This window comes from Neophocaena asiaeorientalis, unplaced genomic scaffold, assembly GCF_003031525.2.
Source record: "Neophocaena asiaeorientalis asiaeorientalis breed wild unplaced genomic scaffold, Neophocaena_asiaeorientalis_V1.1 scaffold254, whole genome shotgun sequence".
In the NCBI taxonomy this organism is placed as follows: Eukaryota; Metazoa; Chordata; class Mammalia; order Artiodactyla; family Phocoenidae; genus Neophocaena; species Neophocaena asiaeorientalis.
The window spans coordinates 4,124,772-4,139,251 of record NW_020174705.1 but is presented as its reverse complement, the minus strand read 5'-3'; the positions used below and the strand labels follow the sequence as shown (position 1 = coordinate 4,139,251).

The 14,480-nt window shown below is 46.3% G+C and overlaps 1 protein-coding gene across 1 annotated transcript in view; it reads left to right on the top strand.

Moving 5' to 3' along the window:
- Positions 1 to 697: 697 nt before the first annotated feature.
- The window catches only part of GLYR1 (glyoxylate reductase 1 homolog), a 34,676-nt gene continuing 20,893 nt past the window's right edge, over positions 698 to 14,480 (top strand). Inside the window, exons 1-5 of the mRNA XM_024759456.1 lie at positions 698 to 792; positions 1,831 to 1,867; positions 3,027 to 3,106; positions 13,347 to 13,485; positions 14,033 to 14,275. Coding sequence (XP_024615224.1) covers positions 755 to 792; positions 1,831 to 1,867; positions 3,027 to 3,106; positions 13,347 to 13,485; positions 14,033 to 14,275 — 537 coding nt within the window. The 5' untranslated portion in view covers positions 698 to 754. The remainder of the gene's footprint in view (positions 793 to 1,830; positions 1,868 to 3,026; positions 3,107 to 13,346; positions 13,486 to 14,032; positions 14,276 to 14,480) is intronic.

Genomic DNA, 14,480 nt, shown 5'->3' with positions numbered 1-14,480 from the left:
CCCTGCACCGCGGCCCATGGCCGGGTCCCCGCGCGCCCGGGGGGAGCTTCGCCGGCCGTGCCGCCGCGCCGACCCAAGAGGAAGCGGAGAGACGCCGGCTCCACGCCGGCCAGGCAACTCGGAACCTCGGGGTGGGCAGCACTTCGCCCCTGGAGAACTTGCGGCGCGGACGCAGGCTCGGAGCGGCTCCCCCGACGCCGGCCTTTAGAAAGCGCGCTCCGAAGGACCTATCCGCCGCCCGGGGGCGACCACGCAGAGCCCGCCAGGTGCGGGGCCCCGGACGCGGGCGGAGGCTGTCTTCCAGGCCGCGCTTAAGTCCGTCAGGGCAGCTGCCGGCGCGGCAACACGGCCGGCCCGGGGGCCCGCGAGGGAGTAACGGCCGTAACGGAAGCGCCGAGAGGGAGCGGGCTGGAGGCCAGGGCCCGGGGGCGGGGCGCCCGCAGGGCCGGCTCCCTATCTCGTTTGGCCGGCCGCACCGTCGCCGCCGCCTCAGACCGCGGCGCTTCGTTGTCACAAGCCGGAGGGAGGGGGAAGGAGCCGGGAGTCTCCGGGATCCGGCGCGCGGAGACCGCTGCTCCCGGGTCACGTGCTGCTAGACCGACCAATAAGCCCCTAAGGGCGCGGTAACGTAAAGGCAGCGGCGTGGCCGGTTACGGCCGGCCCCCGTCATGTGACCGGGCTCACTCCAATGGGCGGCGCCGGGGCGACCTGATGTTCCCGACGGCCCGTGCGTCGGCGGTGGTTGGGTGGTAAGATGGCGGCTGTGAGTCTGCGGCTCGGCGATTTGGTGTGGTGAGTCCGGGCTGCCAGGGCCAAGCGAGGTTCGCGGGGAGCTGCTTCCCTAGGCGTGAGGTGCACGGCCCGCCTCGAGGCTGCTTTTCTATGCGCTCCAGGTCGTGGAGAGAGGGCGAGACAGGTGCCGGCGCTGGGAACGAAGCCGGGCGGAAGGGGCAGCCTGGCCCCGGGGGACTAAGACCGAGGGTGGCCGCAGCGGGCCCGGCTCTGAGCCCCAAGGCTGCCGGGGTAGGGCTGCGTTCCGGACCCGGACGCTGGCGGCGGGGAATGCCCGGCGCCGCGCGGCCCCGGGGGACGCCCGGTCCTCGCCTCGGGGTCTGGCTGGGGCTCCCGGGAAAGGAGGAAAGCCGGAGAGCCCGCGGGGCCATCTCGTCCGGGCAAGCCCGTCGAAACCTGCGTTGCGATGAAACTGACCTGTGCCGGCGGCTCAGCCGGGGGTGTCGAAACCGGACTGCTGGCGCTGCCCTGTGAAGAAATGGAAGGGGGACTTTCCTTTACAACCGAAGGGTTGGCAGTGACCAGTACCTTCTTGGGTGCCTGTCGTGGTCTGCTTCTGTGTCCCAGACAACCGCCCGAACCGAGACTGACTGTCGCCGCCTCCCTCGAGCTGCGTAGCTCGTTTCTCGACCCAGAGGAAGGGCTTCCATAAGCATTTGTCAAAGCCGGGCTGGTGAATTAAACCAGACTTTGTAAGGGGAAGTCTGTGTTTACAGAGCGAACTGCCCCCCACCCCCGTCACGTCACGGAGAGGCTCTAGACAAACGACTCTTGGTGGTTTTGTTTTTCTGTGTTTCTTCTCACCAGCAGAATGCCCATACCTATGCACATAAGTCTACAATTTTGCATTGCATTTCTGAGGGACTTGGGCCTCTTGGGCCCAGCTGTGGAAGTCACGTTAAGAACTCCGGGTTGCCAGCTTTTCTTCTGGCACTTGAGGGTGGAAGTGGAGATTTAGGGAAATAAATTGCATGTTGAGTAAGTTGAAGATGGACTGGCTTTTCCAGGGCAAATGCTGACTCTCTGTGTTTTCTCTAGGGGGAAACTTGGCCGGTATCCTCCTTGGCCGGGAAAGGTGAGTGTCTTGCTACTAAGACGTCTAAAGTTGAGTTTGAGGAAGGGGAGAATGTAAGATGTATTCCCCCTCAGTTTCTAGCATTGAGTTAAACTGGGCTTATTTAAATAACACTCAGAATTTTTTTCTCTTTAGTATCAGTTTATTTAGAAACGGCAGTATAATATAAACCAGGTCCTTTAATCTGTAGCAAGTTATTATTTTTTGAATCAGAGGTGGTTTGTGATAAAGTCTTTTAACCCTGAAAATCCATTCTAACTTGAATTTAGCTTTGCATTTAAATCTAACAAAAGGAGAAGCAAATAAATTTTCCAGGAAGAAAAATCTAAATGTAGGTTAGTGAAAAGTCAAAGTATTTTTGTCCCAACTAAGTTTAAATCTTTTTTCCATTTTACCATATGTGCTACTCCAGTGCATCTTTGCAGAAGTTGGCATTCCACATTTTGCATGAGGCGATCCCTCATAGCTTTCCAAATGTTCTGTTTTTATATTCTTGCTAGGAGCCCAGGAAATGTCTTTAGACTGTCTCTTTGCAATATGGCATTTTCAGTGCCTCAGTTGTTCTTCATTGTCGCTGTTACCTGTCTCAACTCTTCCTGCACAGAAGTATTTTTAAGAGTATTCTCTATATTTCTTCAGTGATGACAGGCTCACATTGCAGGGGGTAATGACGTTGGCCTTAGTTTTAACTGCTTTTAAAACAGGGCCGGGCTTCCCTGGTGGCGCAGTGGTTGAGAGTCCGCCTGCCAATGCAGGGGACACGGGTTTGTGCCCCGATCCGGGAAGATCCCACATGCCGCAGAGCGGCTGGGCCCGTGAGCCATGGCCACTGAGCCTGTGCGTCCGGAGCCTGTGCTCCGCAATGGGAGAGGCCACAACAGTGAGAGGCCCGCGTACCACAGACACACACACAAAAAAAAGGACCATTTTAGCGAAAGGTATATTGTATCTGCTGAACATTGTAGATCATAGTAGATGTAGGGAACTCCTGGCATATTTGCACATTTCTACATATCTCAGTAGAAAAGTGACAGAGTTGGACAGAAACTAGGCCCTGTGTTTGGTTTTGTTTTTTAAGATGTATTTCTTTTGTTTTATTTTTTTTCTTACCAACTTGTATCTGTGGAAAAAAGCCTTTTTCTTTCCTTTCATCCCCTAGATTGTTAACCCACCCAAGGACTTAAAGAAACCGCGTGGGAAGAAATGCTTCTTTGTAAAGTTTTTTGGAACAGAAGATCAGTGAGTAGTGCTCACCAACAGTTTCACTTTCCCTACGTTTGGGAGTTGCCCTGGGTTGAAGCTGCTTTGTGAATATTCTACGGATCCTAGTTCAGTCTCATTGTAGTGTGTAAGAATGGCGTATCATTCTGGCTTCATACCTAAGTAAAAGGTGCTATGTTATCTCCCAGAAATTGTCCTGGGCAGCTGTCCTGGGACCAGTGACAATGTCAGTCAGGTGGGAAGTGGGGTGCCACCTTCCAAATATGATAACCTCATTGAGATCAGTTCTCACGTCTCTTTACCCAACCCCACAGGCAGTTCCTTTTATCAGGGCCATGTTTGGTTCTCTTTTAATGGCTGTTTATCATCGCAGCTCAGGCATGAGTTATGCAGTGAAAGCTAAAATTTCATTCATCTTAACGTAATTGCTTAGTCTTGTTCTTGTAAAACTAGATGATTTGATCTAGTGTTCTAATGGTAAAGCTTTTTTTTTAATCTTCATTGGAGTATAATTGCTTCACAATACGTGTTAGTTTCTGTTGTACACCAAAGTGAATCAGCCATATGCATACATATGTCCCAGTATCCCCTCCCTCTTGAGCCTCCCTCTCATCCTCCCTATCACACCCCTCTAGGTCATTGGAAAGCACTGAGCCCATCTCCCTGTGCCATGCTGCTGGTTCCCACCAGCCAACTGTTTTACATTCAATAGTGTATATATGTCAATGGTACTCTCACTTTGCCCCAGCTTCTCCTTCCACCCCATGTCCTCAAGTCCATTCTCTATGTCTGCCTCTTTATTCCTGCCCTGCAACTAGGTTCATCAGTACCTTTTTTTTTTTTCGTTCCATATATGCGTTAGCATATGGTATTTGTTTTTCTTTTTCTGACTTACTTCACTCTGTATGACAGACTCTAGGTCCATCCACCTCACTACAAATAACTCAATTTCGTTTCTTTTTATGGCTGAGTAACATTCCATTGTATATATGTGACACATCTTCTTTATCCATTCACCTGTTGATGGACATTTAAGTTGGTTCCACGTCCTGGCTATTGTAAATAGTGCTGCAGTGCACATTGTGGTACATGTCTCTTTTTGAATTATGGTTTTCTCAGGGTATATGCCCAGTAGTGGGATTGCTGGGTCATACGGTAGTGCTATTTTTAGTTTTTTAAATCGGCCATGACTCACGGGGCCAGCCGCTCCGCGGCATGTGGGATCTTCCCGGACCGGGGCACGAACCTGTGTCCCCTGCATCGACAGGCGGACTCTCAACCACTGCGCCACCAGGGAAGCCCTAGATTTTTTGATAGCAGCCATTCTCACCAGCGTGAGGTGATACCTCATTGTAGTTTTGATTTGCATTTCTTTAATAATTAGTGATGTTGAGCATCTTTTCATGTGCCTCTTGGCCATCTGTATGTCTTCCTTGGTGAAATGTCTAATTAGGTCTTCTGCCCATTTTTTAACTGGATTGTTGTTCTTTTGTTATTGAGCTCCATGAGCTGTTTGTATATTTTGGAGATTAATCCTTAAGAGGTTTATAGTGTCTGGTCTTACATTTACGTCTTTAATCCATTTGGAGTTTATTTTTGTGTATGGTGTTAGGTAGTGTTCTAATTTCATTCTTTTACATGTAGCTGTCCAGTTTTCCCAGCACCACTTATTGAAGAGGCTGTCTTTTCTCTGTTGTATGTTCTCACCTCCATTGTCATAAATTAGGTGACCATATGTGCGTGGGTTTATCTCTGAGCCTTCTATCCTGTGCCATTGATCTATGTTTCTGTTTTTGTGCCAGTACCATACTGTCTTGATTACTGTAGCTTTGTGGTATAGTTTGAAGTCGGGGAGCCTGCTTCCTTCAACTCTGTTTTTCTGTCTCAGGATTGCTTTGGCTGTTCGGGGTCTTCTGTAACAGTAAAGCTTTTTAACCAGATCTGTTTTAGAGTTGAAATCAGGACTATTAATTTGAGATTCTTCAATAGGCCATATAAGAAGTCACAGTGAAGCAAAGAATGTGTATTTGAGTTTCCAGCTACTTGTTTAGCTTTCTCATCACTCCATCAAGTTGATTGCCTGGGTCTAGCTAGATGGTTTGATTTAAGTAGTTGCGTTTCTATTTATGATTCTTACAGGAAAACGTAGCTTTGGGTTTGAAAAATGTCTGTGACTTTCCTGATATATCTAATACCAACATTTAAAATATACATTTCTAGAAAGCGATGTATAATATTCCATAGGAAAATCTCTTACAACAGTATTTTTCACTGGCAAGCTTATGTGTCAGAGTGCTTACCCTGGTTTAGAGTTTGCATGGCATGTCTACCTTCACCAAAAACATATACAGACATACCCAGCCCCAGTTCTTGTCACAAACCAACTCAGCAGCCTTTTGGTGGCAATATTTCAAGGGAGTCACTGGCCCAGAGCTGTGAGAGCAAGAGACAATATGGAGGAGGGAATGTTCTGGTAATGCCTTGAATTTACAGCAAAGATTGTCTGGATGCAGACAAGTATGATTGTACAGCCACACTCCACATTGCTGGACACCAAAGGGAACTTCCAGAAAAGCAAATGCTGTGGTCCCCGTCTTCCAGGGACTCAGGACAAGACATAAACTCAGGTGACAAGACGTAAACATTTTAGATGGGATTAAGTGCAGAATCAGTGATGTGTAGAATTATTGTTAAAGGGTTCTAGAACAAGAAGAGATCAGCGGAGAACAGCTAGGTCAAAGAAGGTTGCTGGAGAGATGGGATTTAGGTCAAACTCTGGAGAATGGCTAGAATTTGGACAGGCAAGAATAGTAAAGGCATTCCAGGCAGTGGGGCTACTGTAAACCCCTGGGAGTTAAGTTGGATGTGTGGACAGAGAGAGCCTTCCTGCGTGAGGTAAAGAACTTGTGCTTGGGGAGAACAGGGGCAACGTGGTTGGCCCAGCTTGGTTAGCTAAATGAAGAAGTACGCAAGTCTGAAACACAAATGGGACCTCATAGAAAGTGGGGAGTTAATCAGCTTACAGGAGACCTGAAAGCTATTGTGTTTTTATGATAATTTTTTAAATGCTAGAAGGCTAGAAGAATAAACTGTGGTCCCTATGTATACGAAATACTACAAATAGGACACAGGAAATTGGAGCTGAGGGAATCTCAGCACTCAAGCACTCAACCAAGCAAACCTTTGAAGCCAGTGAAAAGGATGAGTTTCCTGGAACAAAAATAATGTCTTGGTGGTGGTGATGATGTGATTTCTAACTAAAGTTCTTTGAGGAGATTCATAAGCAAGTGGATACACAGCTGTGGCTAGGTATAATATCTTTAGTCTTCTAAACCTCCTTGATAGTGTTTGTAAAAAACCATTTAAAAATTAAGCTATCAGGGAACATGTTAACTTTGTGGCTAAGCGGTTGCCTTCATGAAAGGAAACAAAGGTTAAGGAGCTACAGTACGTCTCTAAAGGGAGAAGGGTTCTTAGTGATCAGTGTTAGGCAGATTTTATTTAGAATCTTTGTATTAACTGAAGGCAAAATCTCCGGATTGTTTGGTAGCAGTGAATTACTTTGGGGAAAGAGCTCTGGCTTGTTACCAGCCTAATGTATATTTAGATACCACTTTTGCCTGCTCTGTGATTTGGGCTGCTTCACTTTTCTAAGACTCTTTGTCCTCGTCCACATGTGGGGATAACACCCCCAACCTTGTAGTTATGAAGAAGTAGCATCACTCATTCATAATATTGGTTGGCAAGAGCAGGTGTTCAACAAACATCAGGTCGGGGTATAGATCTGTTACAAAAGAAAAAAGCTGATTAGAAGCAGGTGGCTTTAAGTAAGGAAAATGTGAGAGAGAGAGAGAGAGAGACAGACCCTGCCCATGGTAGGGCAGAGTGGGGAGGATCTGTGTTTGAAAAGAAAGGCATCTGAGAGTTGGAGATTCCTAAGAATGTCAGCCAGGTCTGTTGTTTTGACCATAAAGGCATTGAACACAAAACAGTACATTGTTCCACCTTTTTCTGTTTGGTTGGTTTTGTTTTGTTCTTGTTACTCTTTTTTCTTATTTTTACATCGTTCCTCTTTTATGTAAAAACTGTATCGTGCCTCACCAGGAGTACTATGTGCTGTCTAGTCTATCATCCTAATGGGATCTGATGGAACTAGTCAACATCGGGAAAGGGGACTGAATCAGGTGAAAGAGAGGACTCTTTAATGTGAAAAAGCAAAGACCAAGAAAAGAACACCATCAGAACTGGTGAAATAATGAGCGGCCTTAAAGAGATAAACACTGACTTGTTCATAAATCCTCAGGTGTTTTGACAAGGGGCACCGTGAGTAGAATAAATGTTGTGTGACTGTGTTTAGGACATATTTAAGGAGAACTATGTGAGACGTGGTTTAGACAGGAAATGCGAGTGGACTTTTTAGGGATGAGAATGACTTTTTACGGGCAAAGCTGTAAGTGGCTACAGCAGAGGCTGGACTCTACCTCACATTTAATGCTTGATGCCAGGGAGAGGGTCGTGTGCTCCTGGCACGTTCTAGGGGCTCCGTTGGTCACTGGGCCCTGACCTCGGTGGACATGTTCTGACCCAGTGAGGCTGTTCTTGTATTCCTGAGGAACATAGGATTCAGTCAGGGATGTTCAGTTTCAAAACTGACATGCTATTTAATGAAAATATAGAGAGAGATGATTTTTTTATATTAAGCAGGGACTTTTATTAAAGAGTAAAAAGGGCAGCTCCTTAAGATAAATCGTGATTTCAATCTTTTAGAAACCTGATTTTCTCTCTTCCTCTTCCAGAACATCTAGCAAATTATGTTGACTTCCCACTGGAAGAGGGAACCAGGAAGAGAGGGCCGGGGGTGATGTCACCAGGATGTCGACATAGTTCGTTCCTGACTTCGCTCCCCCTCACAAAAAGGAAGCGAGGAATAGACCTTCCCAACCAGCCTCCCCTGTGAGGGGAAGGACTTAATATAAGATGGCTAGATTCAGCTGAGCCTAGGTGGCTACATGGGAATTGCCCACAGTCCTTTTCTATTTTGCAAAAATTCAGAGGGGAAAATAACTTCAGTGTAATTTTGCCAGCTCCACCACATGACCACATCAAAAGATTAAGTCTCAGGTACATGATGGCCCACTTCGAACAGGTGGCTGCTCATCAGAGTAGAAACTGAGCTCAGGGTTTAAAAGTTTCATCAGTGGCCGTGAATGGCAGAATGGAGGGAGTTCATTTAGTTTGCAGGTGTTCAAAAAACCACCAGAAACAAACCAGTTCAAAGAATACCGTGGGCAAACAATGGGTAAATCCCAAACGAGAGTTTCTGTAGCAGTCAGGAAACAAGGATTTAAGTGATAAGACGTCCAAGGTCCCAGCCTGAGGTACTTTTTACATCAAGCTAGATATAAGATGGGACAGCCTGGTTGTGAGGTGTCTGAGTGAGTGCTAAAGTAACTTCTAGAGGGAATGCCCTGGCGGTCCAGTGGTTAGGACTCCTCGCTCTCACTGCCGAGGGCCTGGGTTCAGTCCCTGGTCGGGGACCTAAAATCCCACAAGCCTCGAGGTGTGGCCAAAAAATTTTTTTAAATAATAATGAAGTAACTTCTAGAAAAGTTTGTGGCTCATAATTAGAAGCATAGCAGATTGGAACCATCTGAGCATCCCCTTTTCTTTTCACCTGGCACCTGATTGACCCACTTTCCCTGCATCCAACACATGCAATGGTTGGAGAATTGAGCCAAGCAGATAGAGCCACTGCTCCAGTATTTGGAGTGAGCCAGCAGTGTCCCTCTGCCAGAGCTGGACAGTAGTTATCCTAGAGAGCTCTGAGCAGGTTCACCCCTCCCAGCGCCAACAGTAGCTCCTGTCCTACACGTGCCTCCCTTCGTGGCTGAGGCAGTGGACCCCAGGAACAGGTGTCATGCATGAAAAGAAGTGGCTGGCCATGTTGGTGTTGGCAGTGCAGCTTGAGAGCCTTATGCAGCATTTGGGAATGTTTTCAAGTTTTGGAAACAAAAATCTTCTAAATCTGTTTTCTCTGCTAGTCTTTGTTTTTTGGGGGTTTTTTTTAAACTTTTTTTTAATTTATTTTGGCTGCGTTGGGTCTTCATTGCTACATGTGGGCTTTCTCTAATTGTGGCAAGTGGGCTTATTGCTGTGGCTTCTCGTTGCAGAGCACAGGCTCTAGGCGCACAGGCTTCAGTAGTTGCAGCACGCAGGCTCAGTAGTTGTGGCGCACGGACTTAGTTGCTCTGTGGCATGTGGGATCTTCTCGGACCAGGGATCGAACCCGTGTCCCCTGCATTGGCAGGCGGATTCTTAACCACTGCACCACCAGGGAAGTCCCTGCAAGTCTTTGTTGATGTCTGTATGATAATCAGTTGCTTGAAATTAACTAAAATTGTTAGTTATTTGTTTTGTGGCTTTTTTGGTTGTTTTGTTTTTTGATTTGCAGTTTTTTGGGTGTCTTGATTTCTGAATAGCTTAGACTTGGACCTGTAACTCCTCAGTAATCCTCAGCCTCTTTCATTGGTTTAAGGGGGTATGGGGCAAGCATAGAAATTATTTGTGAAGTACTACAGTACTCCCCAAATCCAGATGGAGAGGTGAACACACATCTCTGACCTCATCCTTATTCTCACCTGTGGGCTATGCTTACGTGTGTGTACTCTCTCTCTCCCACCCAGGTTATTGTTGCTGTGAAGTCTGAGACACATAGACGAGGCTGCTTGAGATTGTTCATAGACTGGCTTCTTTACTATGATATCATAGTTTAGTTTTAATTTAAGGGGAAAGCAGGCCAGAATTATGGAAGTGTTTGAAAATGTGAAATTTTTAAATTTATTTTGAGTGTATAATCGGAAGGTGGCTTAGTGGAAGTTTTATATTCTCAAATGGAAGGCATTTGTGGGAGGTGTATCAGAAGACCAGCGTACGTTTGCTGCTCTTGGCCATGTTACAGGTGCTGTTACACAGTCAGCCAGGCAGTAGCTACCCACCTGAGCAGACCTACACAAGGAAGTCATGGGGGAGAACCCTCTGGGCAGTCAGGGTAGCCCATGTGCTAGAGCAAAGGCCTTTATCGTTGATATGTTGTTTTTTAGGAATAATAGATATTCGTGGTTTCCCTGCAAATCAAGCTGTAAACCGTTGAAACAATTTCATTCATCCTCATCCCTCAGCCACCAAGTTTCTGGCCCATAGGCATCCAATTATACTAGTTTCTTATGGCGAGTCCCTCCAGAGACACTGCACATCATCATGAAGTTACATGCTCCTTTTTCCTTGTCTTTACACAAGTGCTTGCATACTACACACACTGTTCTGTATCTTGCTGTTTTCCACTTAGCCAAGTATCTTAAGGGACCTTCCATTTCATTCTTTGTAATGATCTCACTGATTGCCAGTTAGCTTGTTTTCGGGCATTTACTTCTACAAACAATATGTAATTAACTTCCTTGTATATAGAAGAAGGCCGGTTCGTTAGACACACCTTGACTAAGCCTGATTTTTTTGACTTCCCAGCCCACAGCAAATTGGTTGGAAAAGGTACAGCTCCATCTAGGCATTGGGAGCTCGTTAAGAGGGAAATCACAAGTTACAGCTTATATCAAGCAAAGAAACAGAACAGTCACTTTAAAAACATACAAACAACAGCAAAAACTACAAAAAGCCTCCGCAACCATACATTATTTAACCCGGAGGTCAGCAATCCAGCCCCTATGAAGGTGCCTAGGAGTTGTCATTTACTGGGTGATTATTGAGCACCAGTTGCATGCCACGCCCCACCTGATGGGCCTCAGTGGGTGGAGAATGGGGCTTATTGAAGCTCCAGCTGAAATTCAAGCTTGCCCTTTTTAAGGAGACAGAGTTTTGCAATATAGCCTTTGGAGAGAAAATTATTGAGATGGCCAAAGTGAATTTCAATTCATCTTGCTTTCAAGAGATAATCTTCCTAGGGCTCCAGTGGGCTGGCTTTTTATTTACTGTTTTTCTGACGTGACAGGATGTTTCTCCAACAAGAGGTTGATTTCTTAAGTAGATTAACATTTCTTGCATTTATCGTGTTGAAGTCATATTTATACTGTCAGTTCTTTTAGCATATTATTTTCACTTTTCAAAGATGGTCATAAGAGGAAAATTTTAGTATCTCAAATGCCAGTCTTTATTTAGGATGAGTGTTTTTGTTTTGCTTTTTTTTTAATGCGGTACATGGGCCTCTCATTGTTGTGGCCTCTCCCGTTGCTGAGCACAGGTTCTGGACGCGCAAGCTCAGCAGCCATGGCTCACGGGCCCAGCCGCTCCGGGGCATGTGGGATCTTCCCGGATCAGGGCACGAACCCGTATCGCCGCACCCATATCCCCTGCATCGGCAGGCGGACTCTCAACCACTGCGCCACCAGGGAAGCCCCAGGATGAGTGAATACTGACTGTGCTGTTCTCCTGGCAGAAGTCAGTAATACATTTAAAATGCTTCAACTAACAGATAGGCATGGATTTATTAGTGCTTCCTCCACAGATGTTCTCACCTTTCCACTTGAATCAGAGGTTCATGTGAGGGGGTTGAGGAAGAGGGAGTTAGGGATTCTTAGAGTCTCTTGTCCCATCTCAAGGGGCTCAATGAAAACCACCCAGTCTTTCTTATGCTAGGAACTTGGGCAGGTCTCAGCTTCTGACCTGAAGCTCGGAGAGGGAGGAGGCTTCTCCTGAGGACTGTGGGTCTTTAAGCTTCATCACTGATACTTGTGTCACCTTAGAGCTGCCATTTAATCTGAAAGTTTGACTTGCTTTTCAGGGTGTGTCTGGCTTTTCTTCTGACTGTGCTGGTGGTTTGTCCTTAGAAATGCTGTAAATGCACTTGCTAAATAATATAGGGTCAAAATTTAATTCCATTTTTCCTCCTTGTAGATCAGACCCATTGGGTCTGTTGTGTCCAATTTCAAACCTCAAGATGAGTTGGTCACTAGAAGGATACCTGCTTACTTCATCTCATTGGAGCCCTGTGCGATAAGACCAGCGTCTGAGTGCCCGTTCACTGTTTCATTCTCTCTAGTCTTGTTTACCCATAGATAACATGCCTAGTCCTAGTTTGCAGACTGATGGTCCAGAGATTGTGTTTGTGCAGACCCGTCATCACAGCCGTTAGCACAACCACTCAAAGCACAGGTGGCTGTTGCTGGGTTGGTAGCTCTATTTTTATGTGCAGAGGTTAGCACTTTTACTGTTATTAGTGAATATTCTCTAGCTTTCTCTAAAGGAAAGAATCCTAAGTTAGTGTGATAGCCTAGTTTCTATATCCTTGACTTGACCCACTTTTTCTGAAGGTTATGCTATGAAACCTCTGAGTATTGCATGGTAAAATATGTAAATCAACTCTTTACCTTGCCAAGCCTATAAAATTCTCTCCATTATTACTGGTGTTCTGGAAACTGAATGTCATTTAGGGAAACCACAGAAGCCAGCTGGGGCAGATTTATGCAGGTTAGTATGGTAGGCCAGTTATTCCAGAGTTGATGGCTTTTTTCGTTTTCATGTGTTTTGCATTGGTGGTAGGAATTAAAAATCGGAAGAGTATGTTCCCTTTCCTCTAATCTCAAGTAGAATCTTGCTTTTAAAAGCCTCCTTTTGTGACTACTGCCCTTGTTCCAATGTGTCACAAGTTTTGTGTGGTTTAGTAGCCCTGGGTACAATCATTTATGAACAAATAGAGGCTCCAAGGCTGCAGACATTTGTAGAAGCAGCAGGTTTTTGAAGATGTTGCCTTTCTTTAGCCCTCGTAGCCTCCCACATTCTCAGTGGATTGACAGGTCATCATTCTGGCTCAGGCTCTTGATGGACAGTGATGCTGCTATGGTTGATAACGCTTCCAAGAGCCCTGATTCCCTGGGATCCACGTGGGGCCATTTGTACTGTGTATTGAGAATGGGAGCGCATCTACAGGTTTCCTTTGCCCTGAGCTAGTGGCAGAGTATGTGTGTTTCAGTGTGGAAGGCTGGTGAATAAGAGTGGAAATAACCTGCAGTGCAGTGATTTTATTTGGAGGATGCTGATTTTGGTGGTGGCTGTTTGACTTGTTTCAAGAAAACATACTTTTAGGCTCAAGAGTTTGGGGTGGTCAATAGCATGTTTTGGAAAAAGATGGAAGGCCTGTTTCAAAATCCAGTTAAACCAAACAGGTATTTGCATTCTGCTGGGGTGAGGTCTTTGATAGTTTTGGGCATAGGCAGTGTGGATCATATCCTTTCTCTCTGTTTTCTGCCAGTGCCTGGATCAAAGTGGAACAGCTCAAGCCGTATCATGCACATAAGGAGGAAATGATAAAGATTAACAAGGGAAAACGATTCCAGCAAGCTGTGGATGCCGTAGAAGAGTTCCTCAGGAGAGCCAAAGGAAAAGACCAGGTGAGAGGCTTCACGATTCTCACTTTATGCTGACTCCAGACTGGTTATTTTTGCATAGTAACTGACAGATTAAATATCGCCCAAACCCAAAACTATTCTTAACGCAATGCCAGTGGAGAGAGAGCTACTTCAAATCTAAGGTATCAGTGTTTTGCTAATCAACTTGAAACTCCATGCATGTGGCTGACCTTTCTCTAATAGATTGTTGCTCTTAGGAAAGTCTCTTGGACCCAGGAGAAGTATCTCAGCTTTTGAGTATAGCACAGGCCTTCTCCCTTTTATAGCATGGAGGTTAGGAGCACGGCCTCTGAGCTATATCCACTCCCTGGGTGTAAATCCAGTTTGGGGACTGTGGGCAAGTGACTTGAATTTCTTTTTCAATCCACTTCCCCAAATATAAGTGGAGTTGACAGCAGAGCCTACTTCATAGGGTTGTTGTGTGGATAACACACGTAAAGCACTTATCACAGGGTGTGGCTCCTGTAAATCATGGTAGTGATGGTGGTGGCTGTTGTCGTGGTTATCATTATTATTATTAAACTTTCAGACATCGTCCCACAGTTCTGCTGATGACAAGAATCGGCGTAATTCCAGTGAGGAGAGAAGTAGGCCAAACTCAGGTGATGAGAAGCGCAAGCTTAGCCTGTCTGAAGGGAAGGTGAAGAAGAACATGGGAGAAGGAAAGAAGAGGGTGTCTTCAGGCTCCTCAGAGAGAGGCTCCAAGTCCCCTCTGAAAAGAGCCCAAGAGCAAAGTCCCCGGAAGCGGGGTCGGCCCCCAAAGGATGAGAAGGTTTGTTTTATCTCTGTAGCTTCTGGGATTAGTGACTTTCTATTGTATACCGGAGAGCTGAGCTCTACGGTATGCTTCAGCTCCCTGAATGGACGTAGAGTCCTCTGCTATGTGCTGCCCTAAAGAATTCTGCAGACCAGGGGAGGGGCACGGCCTGGATGCACGGGTGGACCAGATGGTCGAGGGAGGAGAAGGGTCCACCTGA